The 26244-nt window shown below is 41.3% G+C and overlaps 3 protein-coding genes across 5 annotated transcripts; 2 read left to right on the top strand and 1 right to left on the bottom strand.

Moving 5' to 3' along the window:
• The first annotated feature begins 2575 nt into the window (after positions 1 to 2575).
• msmp2 (microseminoprotein, prostate associated 2) lies at positions 2576 to 4138 on the top strand. The gene is made up of 4 exons (XM_005936038.1): positions 2576 to 2721; positions 2817 to 2924; positions 3429 to 3537; positions 3700 to 4138. The coding sequence occupies exons 2-4, from the start codon at positions 2819 to 2821 to the stop codon at positions 3872 to 3874; spliced, it is 390 nt and encodes a 129-aa protein (XP_005936100.1). The 5' UTR covers positions 2576 to 2721; positions 2817 to 2818; the 3' UTR covers positions 3875 to 4138.
• Positions 4139 to 4631: 493 nt separating this feature from the next.
• On the top strand, positions 4632 to 17478 carry nbn (nibrin). Of its 2 annotated transcripts, XM_042226284.1 has the most exons (17): positions 4632 to 4798; positions 5586 to 5707; positions 6993 to 7114; positions 7957 to 8116; positions 8200 to 8303; positions 8384 to 8501; positions 9476 to 9666; positions 9758 to 9852; positions 9951 to 10083; positions 10187 to 10392; positions 10728 to 10896; positions 11198 to 11840; positions 11974 to 12063; positions 12729 to 12869; positions 13312 to 13425; positions 13499 to 13548; positions 16913 to 17478. In XM_042226284.1, exons 1-17 carry the CDS (start codon positions 4765 to 4767, stop codon positions 16944 to 16946), a joined length of 2526 nt encoding a protein of 841 aa, XP_042082218.1. In that variant the 5' UTR covers positions 4632 to 4764; the 3' UTR covers positions 16947 to 17478. The 2 variants fall into 2 exon arrangements, with proteins under 2 accessions (XP_042082218.1, XP_042082219.1); XM_042226285.1 differs by lacking the exons at positions 5586 to 5707; positions 7957 to 8116.
• A 1522-nt stretch (positions 17479 to 19000) lies between these two features.
• On the bottom strand, positions 19001 to 26244 carry osgin2 (oxidative stress induced growth inhibitor family member 2). Of its 2 annotated transcripts, none has more exons than XM_005936037.3 (6): positions 26002 to 26244; positions 23505 to 23597; positions 22930 to 23066; positions 22630 to 22821; positions 22450 to 22541; positions 19001 to 22354 (listed from the first exon to the last, which is right to left on the bottom strand). In XM_005936037.3, the coding sequence occupies exons 2-6, from the start codon at positions 23569 to 23571 to the stop codon at positions 21172 to 21174; spliced, it is 1671 nt and encodes a 556-aa protein (XP_005936099.1). In that variant the 5' UTR covers positions 23572 to 23597; positions 26002 to 26244; the 3' UTR covers positions 19001 to 21171. The 2 variants fall into 2 exon arrangements, with proteins under 2 accessions (XP_005936099.1, XP_005936098.1); XM_005936036.3 differs by lacking the exon at positions 26002 to 26244 and adding an exon at positions 25767 to 25918.

The raw sequence follows: 26244 nt of genomic DNA, 5'->3' as shown, positions 1-26244 counted from the left end.
CGATGTTTGTCACTTCCTAATTTTTTTTTTTTACCTCACTGCCTCATGTTTCTTTTGTGCAACAGGTTTTTCCAGCCTGCAGGATTCTTCCTGGTTTGCCAGAAGCTGTGTGATATGTTTGATATTCGGTTGTTCTTGTGCTTTATAATGTCAACTAAATATCAGACATATTCCTACAGAGTCCGGCACTGACTTCTGACCTTGCTTCATCCCTGAAAAAAGGCCTGTGTGACGTGAGACGTTCTGCAAAATAAATATGGTGCCAATGGAAATCTTTACAAGTACATGATTGCAATTCTTAAATAGCAAATTTTTAAAATATATACGTAAATGATTAAGCTTCAGAATGATCTCTTTATACTCTGAATGACGCAAATAAAAAAAATGAGTGAATATCGGCTTCAGCTGTCTGTCCACTCTTTCTCTCAAACACACGCAGGCATGTACACAAGTACACAATTACAATCTTGTTACAAACAGCTGACACAGTAAAGACGTGCATTGTTTTGTTTTTTTTGTTTGTTTTCTCTTTAAACGAGGATCTGACTGCATGGAAACATCCTGCTTCATGAGCAAATAGGCGTTGCTGTCAGTGTTTGTCTTACCAGAGAAGAAGTCAGGTCTTTCACTTCCTCCTCTTTATTCTTCCAATCATTTATTTATTTATTTTTTACATTTCAACAATTAAAAAAAAATTAAACAAAATATAAGGACTTTAGGTAATATTCTGGTTCCCCATCTGCTCTCCTGGAGATTTTCTTTTCCCATTTTTTTCTGGTAGGAATGCAAAATGCGAAATTTTATTTTATTTAATGTCTGACTATTAAGTATCTTTTCCCATAAAATAGAATAGCCTTTATTGTCGTTATACATAGTATTATCATGCAATTTGACTTCAACAAAGAGTCCACCCACTGCATTCCTCAAAGGACATTTTATTATGCAATATCTTATATGAATAGGCTGGAAGGAATGTGTCAAATGCAAAACTGGTGGAGCCGGTAGGAAAGATGGTTATCTCCTATTTTCATTCTTTCTTTTTTAATTTCTTTTTATATTTTGCAGGTTTTCAATTAGATAATGGACGTGCTCCCTATGAACGAATCATACCGTACTTTGTGATTATTGCTCCCTTCAATTTTTTTAAAGGTAGACTTAACAAACTGACAAACACAATAAAGCAGAGCCCTCGCCCATAACGACCAGCAGAAAAGTTGTTGGATGATAAATCTATGATGAGACAGTGCACAAAAATTCCAGTCCACCGTGATCAACTGTCACCAATCCTTCAATAAAGTCATGTAAGCTAAATGTCAGTTTTTCCAGTGTGAGAATTCCCATTAACTCAGCATAGCAGTACTTTGCTGTGGGTGCATTCCTGGGACAGGTTTAATAAAAATGATTTTCTCTATGACAAACAGAGCTAACACCTCTGTTTACTTTTATTTAACTACGTGTAAGTGTATTACAATGGATTACATTGACTCTAACTGTTTGTTTTTTTTAAACAAAACTTTTCTGACATCAAGACAGATTGGTTCTTATATAGCTCTAACACTCACTCACACACGTACACTGTTCCTATGCTTCAAATCAAATATGACTAGCCAATGGCCGATCAGATGAACGAGGGTTAAAAAAAATCGCAGTGTGTGTGTGTGCGTGCGCATGTGTGTGCGTGTGTGTGTGTGTGTGTGTGTGTGTGTGTGTGTGTGTGCGCATATGAGCTTATGCTATCACAGGATTCAAGGTGGCTTCTTCAAACACAACCCACAACAAAGAAGAAAAAACATAATGAGCTCAAATTTAATCAGGTGGCCTTCAGATATTGTTAGATGTTGCGTCGTCTCTTGTGTTCCTAAAATAAACCCCACAATGACGCACGCCACACACGAAGAGACTTTTATAAGAAAAATTAGATAAAGTTCACTGAATCATTTGAAATCCTATTTGGACTAATGTTGTTCCCATGATGATTCATTAATTAAAGGACATGAAATTGAATAAAGCAAGTGACATGCTTCAGTGACTTTTAAAATTAGTCATTTGTAAGCAAAAGACAATCAGCCAAGATCTCTGTTTGAAGGCTAAAATATAATATCAGTCCTTAACTATAAAGAAACAAACCTGTCCTTTCATATTACTTCTTTAGCAGCGGGGTCAAAGGTTTATGTTTTTGCTCATGCACACGCATGTAGCTGCTCGTATGTTAGACAATAGGCCAGAGCCTGGTTGTCCTATATAGGGTGTCATCAGCACGATCTACAGATAGAGTCAAATGGCACCCCGTGAAACAAATGTTATCTGAAAGAGTGCACACTGTATACTCTGGGGCACTGTCTGCAAAGCAGTGCAAGGGGGAATGACAAACACTGCAACAAATATGCTTGTTGTGTGTGCATATAATGTGTGTGTGGTGTATATGTGCCGTAAACATCTGCTGGTAATTAATGAGTGGGAGGTTTGTGGACACATGGTAACAAAGAAAGTAGAAAGTGAGTGTGTTCTGATAAAAAAAAAGGGGGGGGGAACGTGCTGCTGCGGTATAAATAGAGAGAGACCAGGAGGAGAGAGTGCATCAGTTCAGGAGGGGCACTGAGGAGGAGACGGAGGAAGAAGCAAGAAGAGGGTGGATGACAGAAGGAGGACGCGCAGAGGAGACCTGAGAGACAATACAGCAGCAGAACATTTTTATACACAGTGCTGGAAACTTCAACTCGAGTGAGGGCATCAACCTGAGTACTGAGTTGATGAACCTGAGTCAGACTGATGTGTTCATGGTGTTTCTTTAACCTTTGCACTTCTTCTATTTTCAGAAATGGCAAACACAGCAAGTATGCTCCTGGCTCTACTGTCTTTCCTGAGTGCCACTGTTCCATGCTTTTCTGTGTACAGCAGTGGCGAATGCTTCTTCAACACTAAAGGTATCATATATCCTACATATGTAATTAGACACTTCTTTTTTTCTTTTTTCTTTTTTTTTGGTGCTCATACCTAATGTTTTCTGAATGTCTCCATCCACTTAGTCTGTGTGCTGTGGTTGCTCATCAGATGCACATTTTATAACAGGATTGGTTCAGAAGCTTCAGATGCATACTAATGTAATAAGCTACAAAGTATGAAGAGGTTGCAGTTTTCTTTACACAAACATTCAGAGCATCTATACCTGAGAGAAGGTAATTCAGTGAAGTGCAGGAGGGAAAAAGCTGCATTTAAAGTGGTTTTATAGCATTTTCTTTGTTCTTGTGTAGTTAACTTCTAAAACTGCAAAAAAAAAAAAAGTATTTAGCCATTTTTTAAAATATAATTTAATGCTGTGATGAACATTTTTAATATATATACTTATTCTCGTAAATTTTGAATGTAACAGCATGGAATGAGTTTTATTTAATTTTTATCTTCTCTTTCTCATGTTTGTCATTTTTAAGGGACCTGTGAACACATGGGACAGATGTACGGGATAGGAGAAAGCTGGATCACCAGTGACTGCTACCAGTGTGTTTGCATGGAGCCTTTCGGAGTGGGATGCTGTGACCAGTGAGTTTCCTTACACACACACACACACACACACACACACACACACACACACACACACACACACACACACACACACACACACACACACACACACACACACCAACAAGCACAGACTGTATTTTGATGTGGCTAAACATAACTAAACACTAATCTTTCCTGCAGTGGATCTCAGCCTGTGGACTATCCAGATTGGTGCGAGGTCATCCGTAAGCCAGATTCTTGCACCAGCGTTGCAGTGATGAAAGTCAATCACAAACTGCCGTGCCTCTGGGGACAAGGCCGTCTCAGGACAGCTGCAGGGCAGCCGTGGAAATCTGACAACGATCCCTTATTTTAAATTCAGCAAATAAAACCAAAGATAACAATAGATAAAATGTGATACTTATTAAGAATAACTAAATAAATTATTGGTTTTAGTTTATCATAAACTAGTCAATTTTACACAAAAAAGCAATTACCTCCATATCTGTTTGCCGTATTACATTAATAATTATATTTGTCATTTTAATATTTTGACGTTGGTTATTGAACTGTCACTTTAAATGTGTTACATGTGTCTGGTTCACCTTTTAAGATCAAATAAAATCTACAATATATCTGATTTATGGCTTTTTCAAATTTGTTACTGTGTCATTATTTTATATAAATATATTTCTTTGTTATTTTTCAAACACTTAACTGTAACATAGTGTTTATAAACGGCACAATGGCTTCTCTAGCTTTCTAACTGGTATTTAGAGCATCTGTACCTGAAACGAAAAAGTCGGCAACTGAAGAGAGGTCAGTGTTTTGAAAATATAAAGGATCGCAATGGTTATTTCCACACTTATTCCAGCATTTTATATTTAATTTATTTATTGATTCAAATTCCTAATTTTCTAAGGTACGGTATGGTTGTGGTGTAGAAACAGCTAATGGGAGTCATTATATTTGTGCTTCTATTATTACTGTGGGTCAAGACGAGACACTCTCTGTATATATGCACAGCTAATTTTTTATTTCTTTTATTCTAAATTTTTTATCAGATAGTGTTTAAAGTTTTCGAGAGTGAAACGCAGTTTTCGAACTTTTATTTTGAAAGCGCGGCGCATAGTTATGACGACACAGTGGCGAGGGTGAAGCGGTCCGGCGAGTTAATAGTTGTTCTTAACTGTTTGCTCAAAACATTGCTTTATTTCTGAGTTGCGGCTAGTTTTAATATATGCCAAAGCAACAGAGGGCAGTATAATGTGGATACTGACGCCCCAGCAGCAGCCTACAGGTAACATTTCGTGTCATGACGGCGTTTTATAGAAGCTTTATTTATGACGCTGCAGGCCGGGCAAAGTTAGCACCTTGATGATGGAGTTAGCAGCTATCTGAGAAACACTAGATTAAAGCATTTAAAGCATGGTTCACACAGGAGGCATCTGTCTGGTTAGCAGCCCGTTAGGCTGCATGTTTGCTGTGCTGTCATGTGTTTATACTCTGTGTTAATTTAATGTTGCTAAACAGGTTAATGTGTTATCTAAGTATCAACATACGATGCTTTGGTTCTAAATGAGCTTATGGGAAGTTGAAATTAATGGTAGCAACTATAAACAAGACGTCAAATGATCTGAATTTAAATGTTTCCAGCAGTCAAAGTCAAAAACTCAAACCTTTTTTCTAATTAATGACCTGAATGTGTAATTAATAAGATTTATGTATGGATTGATTTACAGTAGGAGCACAACTTCTTACACCACAGGTAACCTGTAGGTAGAAGAGGATTTGATCGCTGCTTTGTCAGTCATGTGCTCTATCACATGACCCTCAGTTATTTATACAAAAAACCCAAAACAAAACCAAAAAAAAAACAGGTTTGTTCAGGGAATTTTGATTTTACCCAGAAAACAAATATCAAAGATATAAAGAATGTGGATCATTTTGCGATAACGTTTTGTTTGTTACAAGATAAAATGTACAATTTTCTTAAAAAATTCCTGGATGCAAAACTTCAAAAGGGGATAACTTTTAAGTTGAAGAGAAGATAAGAAAATCACTAACCTGCCGTCTGTCACTCACAGCTGAGGCCTGCTATCTCCTCTCGGGTAAAGCGTACGTGGTGGGCCGAAAGAATTGTGACATTCTTCTTCCGAGTGACCAGTCTATCAGCAGGGCTCACGCTCACCTAAGTGCTACAGAGCAGGTGAGACAAGGCAGGGAAAGGATCAGGTGGTATGAACAGAGAACAAACAGTTGTAGTGTTTATATACAGTTTATACACACTCAGTGGTAACTTTATTAGGCACACAAGTGAAATCTGTTGCAATCAAATACAGCTGTGCTGTCCTGGGCTTTAAATGTGCATTTTTTACTCCCTTTTACTCATTGTTTGCGGTGTATGTAACAACACAAACCCTGCTACTGCTATGACAACAAGCTTTAATCTTTAAATCTTGCATGCTTTTATTTGATCAAGGCTAGACTAATGTAGATGCTGGTCTTAATGTTTTCCATTGCAGTTTTGCAGCTGTTTCAAAATGCTGCAGCTTGCATCGTGTCAGATCTGCTGCTTTACCAGCCTGTTTTAAATCTATCCTTAGGGCCTATTCCTAAACTTTAATCCAGCTTGTGCTGAGACATATTTATTATATGTAATGTTAAGGAAGCAAAGACATTTTAGTGACTTTTTTGTCTTTTTCCTGGTTTACCAGAACATCAGTAAAAATCCTCTTGGTATTTCTTGAAGCACCAGTGAAATATTTGCCTGCATGATGACACTTTGGTGCAGAAGGTGGTGCTGCTGCGCTACTCCTACATAACTAGGCCTGAATGTAGTAAATCATGCCACCACTCAGCTGTAATTGTTGTGCAGTCTAAGAAATTCTCTATTTGGTTTTTACCAAAAGCTATGCAAGCTGTGCTGAGTGATGCACTTCCAAAATAAAACACATATGATGTCATTTTAATTGCAATTTTAAAAAACTGCTACATGCTCACACATTGTTTTGTTCTTCTGAGACTCGCGTGGAGCTCCCACAGTATTTATCAGCTGCCAAATATGGATTGTTTGGCTTGCCAGATCTGTGTGGTTTCTTGTTGCTTGCCTTAAGAAGCTTCTGAATTTGTTTCTTTCTGTTTACTTGATGCCTTTTATTGATACATTCATAAACCTGCTGGACTATAAAACATAAAATTAAATTTTATCTAAAATGATAAAAATGTCTATTAAAGCTTGACTTTCATTACAGTTTAACTTCTGTGCCATTTTATCTCCCTTGGATGTCACCGTGACCTCCCAAAAAGGGTTTTATTCATAATTCAAGAATGCATTAATTATTTCACATTAATATCTAATCAGCAAAGTGATGGAGTCTGGCTCATAGTCAACACATTTGGTCAGATGATGAACGCTGATAGCAATACTGAGACCGATCTTCAGTAAAGACATTGAACATGTGATGATTGCTGTCATGTATTCTGCTTTTTAGACGCTGACTCTGAAAGACACCTCCAAGTATGGTACATTTGTCAACAACCAACAGATTACAACACCGGTGAACCTGAAATCAGGGGATTTAGTGACTTTTGGGGTTTTTCAAAGCAAATTCAGGTATGCAGAAGAGATATGGTTATATTTCTTGAATTTTTACACAATGTCTTGATGCATGCTTGATCATCCAGGTAAGTAAATCCCAAAAGGTTGATTCTGTTCTGGGCGTAGCGTTTTCAGTGGGAGAAATGTTTCATGGTCATGAGAATTTGCATATTAATGATCAAGGAACTGACCTCCCAGCCCATTATTCATTCAGTGGTGCTAGTTTCAGTCATTGTGCAATGTACTGTTTATAAGGTTGGGGAAACCTGCAGTCAGCTGAGACTGAAGAGGTCAATTGGATGAGTGATGAAACGTTTCCCCCACTGAAAATGCTACATGCAGATGAACAGAATCAACTTTTTGAGAACTTTTACAAAAGCTAATTTATTTATTTATTTATTTAGGACAGTGCATGTTAATGAACATAAATGTAAAAAAAACATTACATGAATGTAAACATGCCAGATTATAGCCAAAGGCTAATTTCCATCTGTTGTCCTTAAACATAAAAAAATAGACATAATAATTCATAAAAATTCATCATTCATTCATAATAAAAACTCCATCACCAAACTTACACATACACACCATTCTGTTCCCAAATAAAACATTAAAACATGAATTCTAAAAGGATTGTTTTATCTGCGCATGCATACAAAAAATAACAAGCTCAGTTTCAACTTTGGTTAGCTATACTATTATGAGAGCTGTTTTGTCATATTATTTATTATTTGTACTTGTTTGTTGCTGTTCTTACTGTCTTGGCGCAACAGTGACCTCGTTATTTTCTCTTGGATTAATAAAACGTTCTGATTGTGGTTGGTTGTGTCTCAATCACCGTGTCCTCTTTGTGTTAGTGTGGTTCATCTGCAGCCAGTCGTGTGTTCATCGTGTTTGGACAACGATGGCCAAGCGTCGCTCTCTCAGGCCGTGCTAGCTTTGGGTGGAAAGCTGGTCAGCAGCTGGTCTCAGGATTGCACCCACCTGGTTATGTCTTCTGTTAAAGTTACCATTAAGGTCAGGACCCGACTTTGTACCATCGCTAGCTCCTGTGACATGTTTGTTCGTTACTTTTTTGTTTTTGTTTTTTTCTTAATTAGACCATTTCTGCTCTGCTGTGCTGCTGTCCCATCGTGAAGCCAGAGTTCTTCTCAGAGCTCAGCAGAGCTGTTCAGCAGAAGTTACCGCCTCCTAAAGCCGAGAGGTACAGTACAAACCATTCCCATGGATACACGGTAACGCTGAAGCTGAGCTCCACGCCGTCTTCTCTCTGTGTTTTTTAAGCTTCATTCCTGAGATCGATGAGCCCAGCTTGAATAAAGACGATGTTAATCTTGGAGCGGTTCCACTTCGCAAACAGCTTTTCAGTGGACGGACCTTTATTTTCCTCAGCGCCAAACAGGTTAGTCACCTTTTTTTGATCTAATCACAATATACACTCACCTGCCACTTTATTAGATACACTTATTCAACTACTCTTTAACAAAAACATCTAATCAGACAATAACATTGCAGAAGCTCACTGCGTTTAGGCACCAGAATTTGGTGTAAATAACGAGAAAGCATGGATCCATCCATCCTAATATTTAACAAAGACATTAGCGCATACTTCAGTACTTCTTGTGTGGCATTTATGGTTAAGTCCCATTGTGATAAATCGTATATGGATAAATAAATAAAAACACCTGATTGTGCAGATGAGGTGAGTTCTGGTGCACCGCAGGGCATTTTCACATTATGAAACCTCATCAGGGACATAAACTTATCTCTGCTGTTTGGCCTTTTCTCTTATGTGAGATGAATGAGGTTAAAGACCTAATGGATTCATCTTTTTTATCCTTTTTGCATGTTTTTCTTTTGACGTGCACACTCTGCTAACTGTAATGTGATATTTTTGTTAACTTTATACAACCTACGTTGCATCCATGCTTTGCATAGCTAACTTTTTGGCTTCAAATTATCATTAGAATGTAAATAAATATGACACCGTCCATATTTAGATTGTCTGCTTATCTGCTTTGCTGTGCAGCAGGGATGAAATCTCACAGGAAACTGAAGGCATGCACGCACAATGAAAGCAGAAAACAGTGCTTTTGTTTTCTCTGTAGCTCTGGGTAACTTTCCCCAGGTAGCTGAAGTGCTGGATGCTGGAACAATTGAAATAACTATGGAAACTTCACCAGGCAAAAAGAGCTTTTGTCTGAGGAGGCAAAGGAAGTGAAGGTGAAATTCAAAGGAGCCAAAAGCAATCTCTGGGCAGATATTCACTCAAGAGTTTGGCATGAGGGGCATCCTTGTTAAACTGATGTTTCTATGTTTATCTGTAGTTTATTTGTGTATGTGTGTTAATATGCGGCTCTTCTGTGCTGTTTCCAGCTGAAGCGCCTTCGTGTGGCAGTGAGTTTTGGAGGTGGCAGGAGTCAGCTGCTGGAAGAGGGCAGCCTGCCTCGTGACCTGCTGGAGTCTCCGCAGAGCTGTGTGGTCGATTTTACAACAGGTGCCTCCCAAACTCTGCTGTCTACCTCCGCAACAGAGTGGGCAAACTCTGTGAAGAGCATCGTTGAAAGGTTCACACTCCCTTTGTTCTGCAGGGTGTTGATCATTTGTTTGTGTTGACTGAATTATTTCTGAATCTTTCTCCTTTTAACACTGGCACAGAAAAGGCCTTCGAGTCATCACAGAGTCTGAAATCGGCCTGGCTGCCATCTATGCTTCCTGTGAAAAATACTGCAATCCCTCAAGCTCAGACTCAGGTGGCTGACCAAACAAAAAAACACACACAAGAGTTTCTATATTTATTTGTTTTCTTATACGTTTCCTTGGATTGCTTTGTTTCTTTTTTGTGTCTTAGACTCTGTACCAAAAGTGACACCCAGAATCCCAAGTGCCTCGCTGTCACAGAGCGTAGCTGTGGATGAGACCGTGTTACCTGCAGCATCGCAGAACATCACGGCGTATGCAGCGAACACAGAGACATCACAGAGGTTCAGACAAGCACTTACAGACACCATGATGTCCCCGTCAAAAACGTTGCCTTAGTCGTCTTCTTCATCTGAGGTGTTTCAGTTCACTTTTTTGCGTTGTCAGGATGCGGGTTTCTGAGGTCACCGGGGTGACGTCGGTAGGGGAGACGCCTGAGAAGAAGCCGCACCAGTATGCCAGTCAGCTCCGTGTAATCAGCCCCGTGGCTCAGAAAACGACCACTCAGTGTATTGTGGATGAAACAATGAGCTCGTCGCTCACCACTGCAGCAAACGCAGAATCACAGAAGAAGTCTGAATCCAAGCTAGCAGGTAGCTGCATGAGTGAATCAGAAATACAGCGATTGATAGTTTTCTTACATTGTCTGAGCTTAACAGAGGACTAATCCAGCACCCGTGCTGGATTTTTACTCCTCGGCCATAAAAAATGCAGGTATAGGGTTTTGTTGTGGGTGCCGTGAATACGATAACTCGAGAACAACACGATATAGGATTTTGAAATTACTAAAAATCTCAGACGAGTTTAAAACATGGCGCCCTTGACCTCAAGGTCAGTCATCTACCTTGTCAACAGCTATGCATGTTCCAGCCTAATACCTGTTCTGCTAATATCTTTATTTTTAAAAATGAGTGTTTTTCTGTTTCAGGTGAAGACAGTTTTGACATCAGACCACAGCCATCAACTCCTAAGACTAACAGTGGCACCAAGACTTTCCCTCCGAAGAAGTCTCCTCAGAAACCAAAAATCTCTTCACAAGCTTCTCCACAGAAGCAGTCGACTCTGACCACTTTCTTTCAGCCAGCCAGCAAGAAAAGGTAAATCTGTGTTTAGGATTGAAAAAGAAAACCCACAGCAGGAAATCACACTGTTTAGATTTTTTTTTTTTTTTAAGTTTTGAAGACAAATGTGTGACTGTTTTCTCTCATGGGACCTCAAATTATGACACTTCAGATCTTTGCAAACTAATCTCTGTTATACTGAAATAAAGAGGAAGTAGTACCACATGAAAGGAATATTTTTCATATATATATATATATATATATATATATATTAAAGAAAAAGAAAAAAACATTATCTATTTCTGCCCATCTCTCTCTAATTTATCCTCTCATCCAGGCATTTGGAGGACGAGCCCTCGGCTGTCACGTCAGAGCCAAAGCGACCTGCACTAGCATCATCCGTCACTGCTCGGGCACCACACACCCCGGCCATGTCTGAAGAAATCCCCCCACTTACACACAGAGGCCCAGCTACTGTGTCCCAGACTCCACTCGGGTCAGCAGCTGATTTGTTCGCAGGACGGTCAGAGGCTCGCTCAGAGGAACCACAGAGTAGAAAGAGGAAGGAGATGGAAGATGTGATACAGATGGAGGAACTGGAGTCCATTATGTCTGAAGATATGGACTGCTTTGATGAGCAACCCTCAATTAATCAAGGCCAGCAAGCAAAACCTGAGCACAGTTCAGCTAAACAGAAACAAGTTTTAAATACTGCGGAGTCTTCGAGCAAGAGACAACGTGTCCACCTAGAGAAAAATGGGATAACCAATCAAAGGCCACAGGCAGGTTCGGAGAAAGAATCGAGTTTGCAGAAGAACAGCCAGCGATCTGAACAGCACGCTGTCCGTATTAAGACAGAGCCAGCTGACCCAGCTGACTGCACAACGGCTAATCGTGGGTCGAGTAAACTAGAAGAAATGTCATCAGCCAGTACGAGTAAAGATGTGATTCCTTTTGAAGAAGATTTGTCCTTCATTGAGGTGAGGAAAGATGATTTACTGTCTGTAATTCAGTCTGCAGACAACTGAAACTGAAACTACATCAGTATACCCAACTATAACCCAGCTATGTTTGAGAATGATTATTTCTCAGTTTCCACCTTCTTTTTTTTAGGATTTAGAACTACTCAATGCAGATATTCCTCAGCCTAAAGAAGAGATTAAAAGCCCTCTGAAACCAGTTGTGATCAAACAGGAAGTCCAAGTGAGTTGTTCTCTTTTCCTCCTGAAGACCAAGCTCAGTTTTCTTGCTCATTTCTAGTAGAAGAAATATTTTAAGCTTTATATATGTGACTATATTAACAGTCTGTGTATTTAATGAATCTCAAAGACCTATCAGGTAGGGGTGGGGTAAAAAACAACCTGATACGATGTAGTATCGTGATATTGTATCGATGCAGGGCCAACAAATATCGAGGCTTGAAACTGAAAGATGCCCAACACTTAGCTGGACAATAATAATTCAGAGCTAACTAGTGGTCCAGTCACATGAGTAAAAATCAGACAGCAGATTGATATGGCTGGTTTTAGTGACAGTGATGCTGAAGTGAGATAACTTTATCTTATTGAATAAACCAGATATTGATAAAGTTGAACTTTTAGGAAATAATTTGCTGTTGAAAAGAGGTGATAAATCATAAAAATATCTTATTGCAATACTCGGTATATTACAGCATTTTAGAAATCGCATTGGAGCATGCATGGCCTTTATTTGAAGCTGTCTGTCATCCAGGCGTTGGTAGTTTAGCCTAAGCTTTTCAGGGTCCATACTGCATATAGCCTGAGCACTGTGTTTGTGTTTTAGCTGCTGTTTGATACCATATAAATGTCTTAGAAAGAAGCCTGCCTGACAGAAGTGCGTTGTTGCAGGAGTCAAAGATCGATGAAGACCTTCCTAAGAAGCTGCTGTTGGTGGAGTTTAAATCTCTCACCGTGGCAGCTCCTCCCAAAGCCAAGCAAAATCAGATGCAGGGCAATGGCCACATAAAGAACTTCAAATGTTTCCGCAAGGTCAGCCGGTGATGACTCTCTCACACACACACACACACACACACACACGCACACACCCACACACCACACACACCACACACACACACACACACACACACACACACACACACACACACACAGCAGAGGCTCATTTCAAATGTAAAATAAGTCATTAAATAAATTATTCAGTTAATTCAGTTTTCCATCCAACAATACGTGTCACCTCCTGGGTAAATTAAAAAAACAACAACTCACATTTCAAGATATGAAGTGAAAGTTTAAAAATAAAAGATTTTTAATTGTTTTAAGTATTTTTGCATAATCAGTTAATCTTTTTTTTATAAAATTTCCTTTATTTTTAAAGATATGTTTTTCTGAGTTTATCAGATGTTCTAATTTGACTTTAAGACCCGACAAAGACCACGTCTGTGGTTTTGTTTTTTTGTTTTTGTCTGTGACACAGAGTCGTGTGCCGGGCTCGGAGGGCTTTCATCACGTTATTGGAGGATCTGATCTGCTGGTTCACAACCGGGGCAAGAACTCTGATCTGGATGAATGGTTGAAAGATGCAGCTGAGGTGCTGTCGCCCCTCTTATTTGTTTATTATTTGATTTATGACTTTGAATTGAATGAATTTTTGTCTGTCTCAGGAGGAGCAACAGAGCAGGAGGGACGAGACCATAGGAGATGATCTCTTTAGGTGAGAAATGGGATCTAATAATCTGTAACGAGACCACATGAAGTAACCTTGTTATTCCTTTACAGTGTCCTTAAAACGCATCTATGCCTTCTGTGCCACAATTCAGCTTTGACAATTTTATTTTGGCCGCTTCTTCGGTTTGTCATACAGATTTAGTGTATTGTTAGCTTTGCTTGTTTTTTGTGACCTGATGTCTGACAACAAAAGGGACAGGCCAGCTCACCAGGGTTCTCAACTTGCTGATCTAGTCAGAACCAGTGTAAATCCAATCAATACACTAATGTTTCTTTTTTTTTTTGCCTGTCCCGTTTGGTTCTTTTGCCATCAGAATTGTTGTCTAAAGGCAAAGAAAGATGCCCAACGGATTTACTTTACCAAATGGACCATCCCAGCCTTGCCGTATTGGTCTATTTGATTCACCTTTGCTTTTATTGTTTATTTTATTTTCATTTGCTGAACACGGGACAGACTTGACTGGGGAAAAGAAAAGGGAGAAAGAAAGAGGGAAAGAAAAGAGGGGAAGAGGGACGGTGATAAAGGGCAAAAACAAAAACCAACAAAACAAACAGACAAAAAATACATATATCAATCACCTGGATCACCTGTTGAGAAAGAAAAAAGAGAAAACAAGCAAAAAAAAGAGAGCAATATAATAAACAACATCATCGCGATGATCTATGTGAATATAACAGTAAATACTAAATATTACTTAGTGCAGCACGTAAGATCGACAGCACACAGTGTGCTTTGAGGTAGGAGCCAAAAAGGGTGTAGTTTGTGTGTGTGAGCACCCGTGTGTACACCTGTGAGCATGGACGCGCTTGTATTTAAAAGGTTCCTTCATGTAATGATCTGCTAGAGGGTGTGGGGGCCACAGCCCCGTCCTCCAGGGCATGAAGCAGGTATGGAGGAGATCAAAACTCCAGACATCCAGAGGCCCCAGAGCACAAGAGACCAAGGAAGACCAACAGAGGGGCAGCCGCGCCACTGTCCCAGAAAGAGCTGAGGAGAGTCCCAGATGAGGGTCACTCAGCAGCCGCGGAGCAGAAGCCAGGGGGGGTTGCAGTGACGTGCCCGTGAGCTCCGCCGGCAGCCAGCTGTGCCAGAGTGACCGAGCCCCAGGCCGAGAGGCCGAGGGCACCCCACCCCCGAAGTGGCCCGAGCGAGCCCCAGGCTCCAGGCCCCGACAAGCAGCCACCAGGAGTGGCTGGTACGATACCAGTACCAAACCAGTACTTTTGAAACGGTGCTGGTGCTTAAACGGTGCGAATGGAGAACACACACTTTGTCCAAAAACCTCTCATGTTCAGCTGTTTTTTTGTAAAAAGATAACAATGTTAGCCTTTTCTGCAGCTATAGGGATTATGGATCACTCTTCTCATGTTTAGCTGTTTTCCACTTTTTCTTTGGTCATTTTAGCCTTTTTGGCCAGGGTGAAGGGAGTATCTGCCATCAAACAAGAAGACAGCCGCATGTAGCTATGATGGTGTTTGCTAGTTCACCTTACATGCATTAATGTAATAACGTGGTTAGCCTACTCAACGTAAATTACACACGAACAACATTAAGCTACTCACGCAGAGAAGAACGGCTGCTGCTGCATCATCATCCTCATCATTTCTGCTACACTGGCAGGGCTAGGGGCCAGGACTCTCCTCTTCGGGTTTTGGGGGATGTTGCTAACTCCGGGTCCGATAACAGGCACCACACCCGCAGTAGATGTGCTCGGTGTGAGGTCTCGCAGCAAGCTATCAAATACGGCGCATTTCTCGGCTTTAAAAAAACGCTATGCGTCGCCAGGTGTTTCATCGGATTGAGGTGTTACCTCCTTTGACAGTATCACAGTATCAGCTTAAAGCACTTGTTGCAGGCTGCTGAGTTTGCATCTTTTGCTGTGAAGTACAGCCAGACTTTTGACCGCTTCGCCTTGGGCATTTTTAATCTGTAGCTCTGCTCTAAAAGAACGTACGTACCTGGGCCCGCCTATTATCCTTTGAAAGGTAAAATGATTGGCTAGAATTCAAAGTGTATGACATCTCAGGGGGGAAAAAAGCACCGAAATGTGCACTGCTTTACAGTCTGGTTACTACTGTTTATGTCAGAACCGGTGCCATAATGGCACAGGATACCGGTACCCATCCCTACAGCCACCAGGAGTGAGCCGGTGTGTACCTGGACGCCCATCCCCAGGGCCGTGCAGATCGTAGTAGTTTAAAGGGGCGGGGGGGGATGCCTCACATCCTTCACAATGTTATTTGCCTTACTCCATCCATGGTCCCTATAAATGCTTTCTAAGCTTGGTAATGCAATTCCCAACAGCTTACTAGCTTGTGCTGCTGTCTTGCCTCAGAAGCATTTTCAAACCAACAAATGATACAGCAAGTAAACACAATTTCAGTAAAGGCACAAGAAAACATGTGATGCATTTTAAAATCTGCTTAGAAAGATAAAAGTTTCCTTGAAAACGATGTTCTTTGTTGTGTCTTACTATCTACGAAGAGTCCTGTTTCAGTCTATAGTCAAGCACAACTCAACTCCAGGGAGCTACTCATGTGCATGTTTGTGACCAAACTGGTGGTCCAAATGATGCCAGGAGGATGCCTGGATGTTGCTTTTTAGAGGTTTTCTTGTTGTTGCCTCTCCTGTGCACCTCTTGTTACTTTAATGTACTTTAATGGATTCACACTGGATAATACTTCCTACAAAAAGCTCCAAATCCTTTCCCAGTAATTGTTGACCCCGTTGTCATTCAAGTGAAACCTTCACATCTCTGTCTCTCATAGAAGAGCTGTTTGCTCTCATCCATGACAGCCTGGGAGGTAAAAATACTCCAAAGGTTCTACGAAGCCTCAGCTGCTACACTCAGGAGCACAGGACATAATTAGCCGAGAATTATGGATACGGGGCTTCAGCAGCTCCAGCTTAACCAGTCAGAACCTAGAGATTGTTTCGTCACCACCGTTGCCTGGGTAACGGGTGATGTAAGCCGGCGCTGGCGTGTTTTCTTTGACTAAGCAGAAAAGAGACCGTCTGAGATTGATTTTGTGTGTGTGTGTGTCAAGGCTGAGTTGTTTGATCACCGAGTCATGCTCAGTCAGTCATGCGTAGTCAGGGAACAGACTCTGCTGCTAAGAAAACAGTCCAGTACTTTTTTTTTTTTTCAACGTCTAAACCAAGTTTCCAGACGTGGTTTATTGGGAGCTTGTTTGCTTTGAGCTGTTCAAACATTGTCCCCGTTTTACAGGGCTAATTTGGGCTGTTTTTTATTGTTTGTTCAAAATGCCTCTTAGGACATTGAGGAGTGATGCATGAGGAATGTTAAAAGCCCGTACTGAGATTGTCCTTTTTGTGTGTGTGTCTTTAGGTACAACCCCACCAAACTAAGCAAGAGAAGATGAAATGCCTTCGTTTCAACATCCTCCAGAGGGGATTCATTTCAGAGGTACAGGAAGTATCAGCCCTGTGTGGAAGGACTCTAACTTCATGTATCTCTTTATGTTTGTATTTCATTTGTAAGTCATTGTTTTGGTTGCTGTTCCTGTTCTGTTTTTTGTTTTTTTTAGCTCGTCTAATTAAGCCACTGACAGAGGAAATGTAACCAAAAAAATAGTCGCATGTTCGGAGTTTTTTTTTTCCAGTTTTTATTTGTCAATAATAAAAAACATGGCATACAAAACATTAAAAAGGCTTCAGTTGTACAAGAGTGCTTCAAAACTCTACATGCTGAAAGCAGCTTTTCCTTCACTTTGAAGTTTAAGACCCAATGTGTTCCCTGGTTTTAGCAGAACTACAGTAGAAACTCCAGAGAGATTCAAGTGTTACCGTTTCTTGAGCGATCTCTAGAGAGCTGACCTCGCAGGCACTTTACCAGATATGAGACTGTTCAGATAAAGAGTCCTCGTGCCAAGCATTTGTTGGCCTTTCTGTGCAGATAACTAAATCCTACCTGCCCCCACATAATCACAGATAGTGTGGCTTATAAGTTAAGGGTTAATTTGGCATTCAGCATGAATTGTGCAATAACAGAAGTTTTTTTTTTGTTTTTTTTTTGTAGTGGGCTACAGTGTGGCAAAAGTAGTCAGGAGACTGCCTTCAAACACAATTTGAAATAATAAGGTTACATAGCTTAAGTTTTTGATTCCTAAGTTACCTTTTGAAATCTGTACAAGTCTGAACAGAAAATATAAATAATCTTGTTGCTTTAGAAGCTATGATCAGGTGTGTCTTACCCTGATGTAACAGCCTCATATTTTTCTCTTTAAGTAAAGACAGTAATCTCCATTTTTGAGTCATTCAGCCCCCTGTGTCGTCCTTAAATTCACTCTTCTCGCATCTGTCCTCGTAGCTTTACTGTCTGTTAGCTCAGCAGCTGCTGCTAGGCAAAAGGTCATGCCTGCATGCATATATTTAATATTTATATCAAAACAGTAGTCCAAGTACATGAAAATAGTTCAAGGGTATAACTCAGGTGGAACACAAGTATCAACATTTTCACTAGTTAACTGTTATATGAGTGTGAAAACAGTACTGCTTTAAGCTATTCTGTTAGTGGAAAAAGTAATATGACTACGTTACATCTTATTTAGTAATGCATTGCCCCCGACGCTGACTTATTTTGTACTGAAGGGGGGCACATCACATCACAGTAAAGAAAGCATGAGCTGTGCGTGAGCGGCAAAAAAAAAATATTCATGCACATTATTCAGACAGGGATTAAATTAAAAACAGGAATTAAAAATTGATTGCTATGGTCACTTTTTAATAACCTTTCTCTTATTTGGCACTTAACAAAACAGTCATGGCTGTCTACTGTGATAGTGTAATGGTAAATGGGCAGACATGAGGTGCAATCAAAAAGTTCTAGGACTGCGCTTGTAAAAATCAAAATGCTTGCTTGACTTAAATTTGGTCTATATCCCCCTTCAAGGTTAACTTCCTGTGCACCGCTGGGCTGCTGTCAGTTTGACGTTATTTTTAGGTCGCTTTGTAGCGGTGTCAATTTTGTTAATAAATAATTTTTAGTTTTTGTAAATAATCTTCTTCTTTCTGACAAAAACTTGGGGTTCGGGTTTGCATGGTTCGGGTCTCACTCCTCACCTGATGCTCTACTTCTGAGCTTGGGAACTATGGACTCTACAGTGACATCTGCAGGATTGTACTCAGACATGAGTGAAGTTGGTTTAAACAGAGATTTTGAAGCTTCGTGAAATCACAGACTTTGGACTCTCAAGAAAATATTTAAAAACAGCGCCCTGGAGATGTGCAAGAAGAGGATCTTGAAGGAGAGATCTTTATTTTGTTGTTGTTGTTGTTGCTTATGAGCCCACCCCAACTGGTCACGGCAGATGGCCGCCCCTCCCTGAGCCTGGTTCTGCTGGTTTCTTCCTGTTAAAAGGGAGTTTTTCCTTCCCACTGTCGCCAAAATGCTTGCTCATAGGGGGTCATATGGTTCTTGGGTTTTTCTCTATTGTAGGGTCTACCTTACAATATAAAGCCTTGAGGTGACTTTTGTCGTAATTTGGCGCTGTATAAATAAAAATAAAAATTGAAATATGTGCAACTGTTTGATTGTACCATGTGGACATGTATAAAAGTAGAGCTTTTTTTAGTATAGCTCTACGTGTCAATACAATTTAGGAAAACGGCAGTGAATATTTGACCTGTTTGGTGGAGCATGTTTCACACCATTAGTAAAAATCTATTAAATTAATATAATGATAGCTCAGTATTAAATCCTGATATGAGATTATGTAGTATGCTTTTTAGCCCTTTAAAACACCATCATCAAATTACATAAATGCAAATGGATTAAATTTTTAAATAAGAAATACTGGATGGTATAACTGTAAAAGTGTGTATTCTGCTGTTTTAAAGCTCTTTAGCTCCATATGGCTTTAGATTAGGGTAAGCTAGTGTTTATTCTGCCCAGATTTATTTTTTAAAAGTGCAGTACGTATTGTAATTCTGGTATTTGAATAAATACATTATCAAGGCGAGACTCATTACTCTTTTAGCGAGATTTGAATTAATAATATATAATTGCCATTTATTTTCAAGGGTAAAGTTAAAGACTCATACTGGTGTTTCTTATTTTTTTTCCTATTCAGTGAATGTTTTCTTAAATAATTCTCTGAGTAAAGAAAGGAAGCGTGCATCTAAACAAAAATAATGTTAGTTTTTGGCTGAGGTGTTTCACACACTGACTTTGACAATACTTAAAAAGGAGAAAAATGTGAAACACCAGAATGAGCTTTTAATAAACCTAAGTTTTTCCATGATATTTGAGTCCAAACAGTAAAATTAGCAGTGGATGTGCAAGAATACATTCAGATCTACTTTAAATTATTTGCATAGAAAACCTTGGAGAAGCAGTATAACTGAAGCAACAGGTCAAATTTATCAGACTATAGCTCCAACTACCTGCAATAGCAGCTAAAAGCAGAAACTCCCGTAGCAGGCTCAACAATCAGGAACATTAGGACTTCTGAAGCCTCAGTCACACTAGAGTAAAAATATGATGGCAACCTCATTACAACAAGGAAAGATCTGTGGTCACTGGTGATTGGGTTTAATTATTTTTCTGTCAGCAACCAAGTGGAGACCCAGAGGCTGAGCGTTGAACATACTAAACTTCTAGCAAGGTGGCTGCGCAGGTTGCCGTGTGGTGTTTTAAGTTCTGAATTCACTAAATTACATTGACAGGTTTAATAAATAATAAATACTCTGACAGGGTTCAGAGTAAATAGGTGGTTCCTGGATTATTTTTCATTGAACAAACCCCCCAAAACATTCCCCTCAGTTTTTTCCCCATATTTCACACCCTGCATTGGATAATTTGGAGAGCCCTGATATGATGCCGACACCTCCAAAGCCCCAACAGATTCTCATTCTGGATGGCACCACCATCCAGAATGAGAATAAATATTTTAGTGGCAACAGATTTGAGACTTTCACCGATTTTTCACAGTTTATCTCTGTATTATCACAAACAAATTGCGCATGATTTCCTTCTTGACCCAAACTGATCCCAGATTGGCTCGGTCACTCACAAAGTTGCTTTGAACACATCATAGAACAAACACTACTTGTGGCTGAATTCCAGTTTGTAGGTTTTGTAAGTCGGACCACAAAACCATCACTTACATCAGTAAGTTGGATGGGAATTAACAAGTGTCCTTTATTTTTTAGTTTTCCCTACAAGCTAAGCTAAAAAAAGATTTAAAGCATGATACAACATCGAGTTAAGCATTGTTAGTAGATGAATTGAAGACACATGGTGAATGAATAAATAACCCTGATGAGTGTAAGGTCCTGTTCAGTTATGAGGTTACAGACTGACTAGAAAACGTTGGCACACAGTAGCTTGGACATATGGGGACTTCACATGAAGTCAGAAAAGACTCTTGAAAGTTGTCTTTTGTTTCGTTAGAAACAAATTAAAGTACAACCATTGTCTTTTTTTGGTCTTAAAAAGTTGTAAAAATGCTTTAGCTTTGATGAGAAAACACTGCATTAATGAAGAAAATGTATTAAAAGTTTCTCCTCACCTTTTATATCATGGTAAAAGGGTTTGAAATGTGTGCCCTAAGATCAACGTGTCAAACTCTTTTCCTCATCGTGTTTTCACATTATGTTGTTTCCTCCGTTGCTGATGAGCTTCCCTTTCTTCTTGAGTCTCTTCAGCAGACAGGAGGCGATGCCTAACGCGCCACCCTTCAAAAAGCGAACAAAGTTGTCACCCACCAGTGGCCCCATGGCAAACAGACCTGGCTCCTTGGTGCACTCGAAAGTGTAGGGGTCGATATCTATTGGATTTTGCTTGCAGGAGATGGGTCTTGTTGGATCCTGACCCAGGTACTGGCCTTGCCCCTTCAAGAAAAATAAGTCTGGGTTGGTCCCAATCAGAACCAGGACCATGGAGATCTTGAATGCCTTGAGGGAGTTGTTTCCCTGCAGCAAACACTTCATGTCAGACTGGAAGGACACCACACAGTGTTCGGGGAAACTGGTGTAGTCAGGAAACAGGTTGATACTAGCGTTACCAGCCACATTACCTGCAGCAAGCTGAGGCTTTGGGCACATCTTGGCACATACTGAAGAGGCAATACTAACTGCCTGGGGTCTGTTAGAAACAGAAGAGGGAGCCACGTTTGTGTAAGCCTGAGAGCACATCATGTTGTAGACTTTGTGGTACTCTGGGTACAGTGTCTTGGGAAGCTGCTTAAAGATGAGGTCTGAGTCGTCGATTCTCTTGCGAAAAACATGCAACACTCGAATGTTGCTGTTGCAAGCACACAGAACTGCATCGGCAGCGCTTAAACCAGCACCCACGATTAGAACGGGATCGGAGTTCTTATCCAGTTTCCTCTGGCTAACTGCCAAGCCTAGGTCTGAGATACTGTGGGACACAAAAGGCAGATCCTCCCCCTCTACACCCAGTCGAACTGGTGAGTCGGAAGCACCGGTGGCCAGGACTACATTTTCAGCAAACAGGCAGAAAGGGACGTGAGTGTCGTTCTGCACCTGCTGGTATCCCCTTACTTCCCAGAGAGCCCCCCCTCCTCCACTCATTACGCACACTTTTCCATTTCCCTCAAAGCTCTCATTCACTCCATCTCCCACCCCTCCATCTCCTTGATGAGTGTGACCGTTTTCAAGACCTTTTCCCTCATGCCCCCGGTAGAGTTTCTGGATGGAGGTCACGTAGGTGTTGTCAACAAAGTTCTTTTGAAGACCCTTTAGCTTTACATAGTTACAGTAATAGGATGAGATCTCCTCTGGTGTGGCTCTGTCACTGGTTACATCCCTAGAGCAACAACAGAGACAAAGAGGAGCAATAGTACAGAACCGAACTGAAGCTTGAGCCATATCGTTGCTGTAAACCTTCTCCTCTGTCATTACCTGCGTTTCCCGTTGGTCAAGTCTTTGTAGTTGACCCCGGGGAGCTCCATCCAGATGCCAAGACTAATAGTCAGCATGGAGCCTTCCATTGCCTGAAGCGATGAGAGAGGGAACGCCATAGATTAGACAGGTGAAAACAAAATGGCTGACTTTAAATCAAGATCAAAGTTTGTTACTTACATGCCAAGCACCCCCAGGTGTTCCCCTGCCCAGAACCAGATGTGGGATGTGTTGCTGCTTGTCCCTCCTCCACTGAAGGACAGAAGGGAATTTGTAGCCAAAGTCAGCATTAGGATGCAGGAGTGTGTCGAAAAGCACAGCCACCGGATTACTTGACCTCCCCTCAAGACCTTCACTCAGATATTCCAGATCCTGTAAAAAATTAAATATATAAATGAGGAAAGTCATGCCTATGAGGTACCAGACTGACTTTGGCCATTTTTAAATAAGCAAGGATTGGTAGTTGCTTTGTTTTTTTACCTGTTCGGTAATGGGTAGATGCTTGGTGTCCTGTAGTTTCCTGTATAATATTGGGTTTGGGTGGACAGTTGCTGGGTCTAAGTACGGCTTGTATCCACTCAGCAGGTAGGACAAACAAATACCCGATGGCCCGTTGCCTAAACATAAATCCACATTTGGGAAATTACAGGATAGCATTGCAAAGAGGCACAAGGTGATATATAATACGTTAGGTTGAAATGTGTGCTTTTTAAGCAGTTTTCAAACCTGCAATGAACATCTAGATGCACATGACACAGAAATAGATGAACTGGCCACAAAACCTTTCTTATTGTGCCTACTCAGTGGTTCAAAGTACATGTGAAGAGGTTAAAGCTCCAGCAATACTTATCATACAAAAAACAACTATATTGCTTGAGTTTTTCATCTCAAAAGGAATGATCCTCACACAGGACCTCCCTATTCTCTTTTTTGTCTTCTGTGAAGAGCATCTTGTCCTGATTTTCCCAACTATTGATTTGTGCCTTAAAATGTGTGCATGATTGAAGGATGTATTAGTTATGTTAAACCAGTGAAAGGTCAGGCAAAAAGTTTACCTATGATGACCACAGGGACGGTGGGTGGGTGCTCTTGTGGCAGAGTGGTCTCTTCCAGGAGAGGCATGGCTGCAGCCTGGGCCAGAGCCGGCACTGAGGAGGACAGGAATAACAGAAATGTGAAGAAAGTTCTAGAAATTTCTGTAGCTGCGTCCATTCAGTAGTGAACTAAAAGCAGAGCCTCATTTGTTCTTTGTCCCACTGTTTCCATGTTTCTGGGTGAAATTATTTGAACAGGTTCAAACCAGCATACTGTCTTTTTGTCTGTCAGAGATGTTGTTGTCTTATGTTAGCTTAGATCCTGTCTCCGTCGACCATCATCAGCTGACTCAGAAACACACACGGGGGGGCTTTATTCATCCTGTTATTGTGCTTTCACGCACGGCTATGGCCCTCCCTGTCTGTCTGGGGCTTCACACACGTGGAAACACCCCGCCACAACACAGCATGCCCCCAGTTTTTCTCATTGCCGTCCCGCCGTGTCCACAAACCCCACGTCCTACCGCACATGGCCTGGGGCAGAGCTAGCCTCTGTTAACCCCGGCACTGCTTTCCAGACAAAAGGGACTTCTAATCAGATTTATGTAGGCCTGGGTCTGTTGTGAAATGTAGCCGTTGAGCATGTGTACTGTGTGTTTGTGTGTTACGCGACAGTGCCATTGTGTGCCCGCCGGGCAGCAAATCCCCCCTGATCACTCCTCCGAGTGGGCCCTAATCCCACTGGGCCTGTTTATGTCTTTACCGCCCCTTTCAATGGCAGCAGGATGAGAATGTGGTCCTGGCATGCTGACAGATCAAATCATCAGAACACCCGCTCCTCTCATAGCCCCCCCACCTCCACCCCAATATACACACTCACGCTCACTCCCGCCAAAACATTACCCAACGGCTACAGCAAACAAGCCCACTTGCCCCACTTCCATACCAACCAAAACAGCGCCCACACCGCCTTTGTACATCCCAAAAGTCTGGCACATGTCCCTTAAAACTCCCCGCCGCCCATACAATCTGACTCACGTCCAGTCTCCCCCTCTCTCCCTCCCCCCTGTCTGACCTGTGTCTGTAGACCAACCAGTTGTCTTTGGTTGTCGGCTTATTTACCCTCTTCAATAAAAGCAACGGGATTCCACACATTGCATACCGTATCCATGCCCCCAGTTGGCAGACTGATACTGTTCAGGCCTCTGGTTGATCTGACAAAACAAAAACACCCGTGTGTGCAGTTGTTTTCTTTTGTTTGAAATTTCACGCACAAACCAGTGCTTATGTTATCCCACAGTGGATTTATGTTTGATTTTATCAACAGATAACAAATAAAACTGGACAAAAAAATGTAAAAAGCCACTTCCAAGGGCTCACAGAGCACCTGTGCTCTATAATTTCTACATGATGCCACAGCAGCTCATGATGCATCATGAGCAAATCATGGAGCTAGATCTGTGGGCTGCATTTACTGTGTCTTTGTGATCAGATATAATGTCATTCAGTGCGCAAAAACAAACAAACAAACAAAAAACCCCAGTTCGGATAATCCAAAAACGCCGTTTTAAGTTCAGTGAAACCTCGACAGCACAAGTCCTTAACACACAACAGACCAACATCCATAGTTTAAACGTGACGATAATAATAATACGCCCCAGGTGTTAGTGCGCTTCATCCTTTTGGGGTTTGTTTTACTCTCTTCCAGCCCGTGTACGCGCCTACGTGTGCGCGTTTGCCAGCGTGTAGGACGCACCATACTTTTCTAGAACATGGTGCACGATGTACTGTTAGCTACCTACTACAAACAACTGAAACTTTGTGTTAAGCCTTTACAGCTTCACAGGAATGGAATGAAAAGCATGCTAAGAAATATTAGTGTGTATAAACCCTTATGTGTACACTACGTCTCACAGCAGGTTTAACTACACCCTCCTCTTTGCAACTTGAGATCATTTTGCACGGACCAGTCTGCATCTCACTTAAGAAAATTAGATTAAATTCAAAACAGGGCCGGGCTGGTTATACACGGTATCCGGGGATGATGCTGCAGCACGCGCTAAAGGATGGAAAGAATGATGCAGCAGTCTGGTACCCGATCGCAAACACCATCCTCATGGACCAGCAGCCTTATATCTTCCACTACACCGCTGACTCCGGGAAGCCTGCGTCCACTGAATCTCAACGAGCACATGCTACAGCCGCTATTACACCATCATTGCATAATTTAGGTCAAACACACACATGCGGCCATCCGCATCACTCAGTAACAGGATCTCTTACCGAGCTGTGATGTGTGTCAGTATCTCCCGGTCTCGTCCAGTTATCACGACCCACGGCAGCGTTTCAAATCGTATAAATAGCCAGACACCGGTGGGAGGACCTACCCAGCTGTCTGGGGTCTTGTGAGAGATAATAAGCCAACCTCTCTTTCGTCATCACACACACACACACACACACACACACACACACACACACACACACACACACGAACAGGCACGCACACACACAGCCTTACCTCCGCGAGGTTAAATCCGAGCAGACTTGGTGTATGCAGATCTGATCGATGTGCAAATGTCCACTGAGGGGGGAGATCTTCTGTGTGCCTTGGTGGCAGAGTGTGAAAGAGAGAAACTGCGTCTTCGTTTTCGTCGTCACATGCGCATCTCTGCACCGCCGCGCGCGAGCGCGCTCACGGGGGAGAGCTGGAAGATCAGAGCATCTCTCTCAGCATCCTCGCAGCTCCGCCGACACTGCTGCC

This window comes from Haplochromis burtoni, unplaced genomic scaffold (genome assembly GCF_018398535.1).
Source record: "Haplochromis burtoni strain Fernald_Lab_line unplaced genomic scaffold, NCSU_Asbu1 Contig_204, whole genome shotgun sequence".
Taxonomy (NCBI): Eukaryota; Metazoa; Chordata; class Actinopteri; order Cichliformes; family Cichlidae; genus Haplochromis; species Haplochromis burtoni.
The sequence above is the reverse complement of the archived record's forward strand: the minus strand, read 5'-3'. Positions and strand labels throughout refer to the sequence as shown.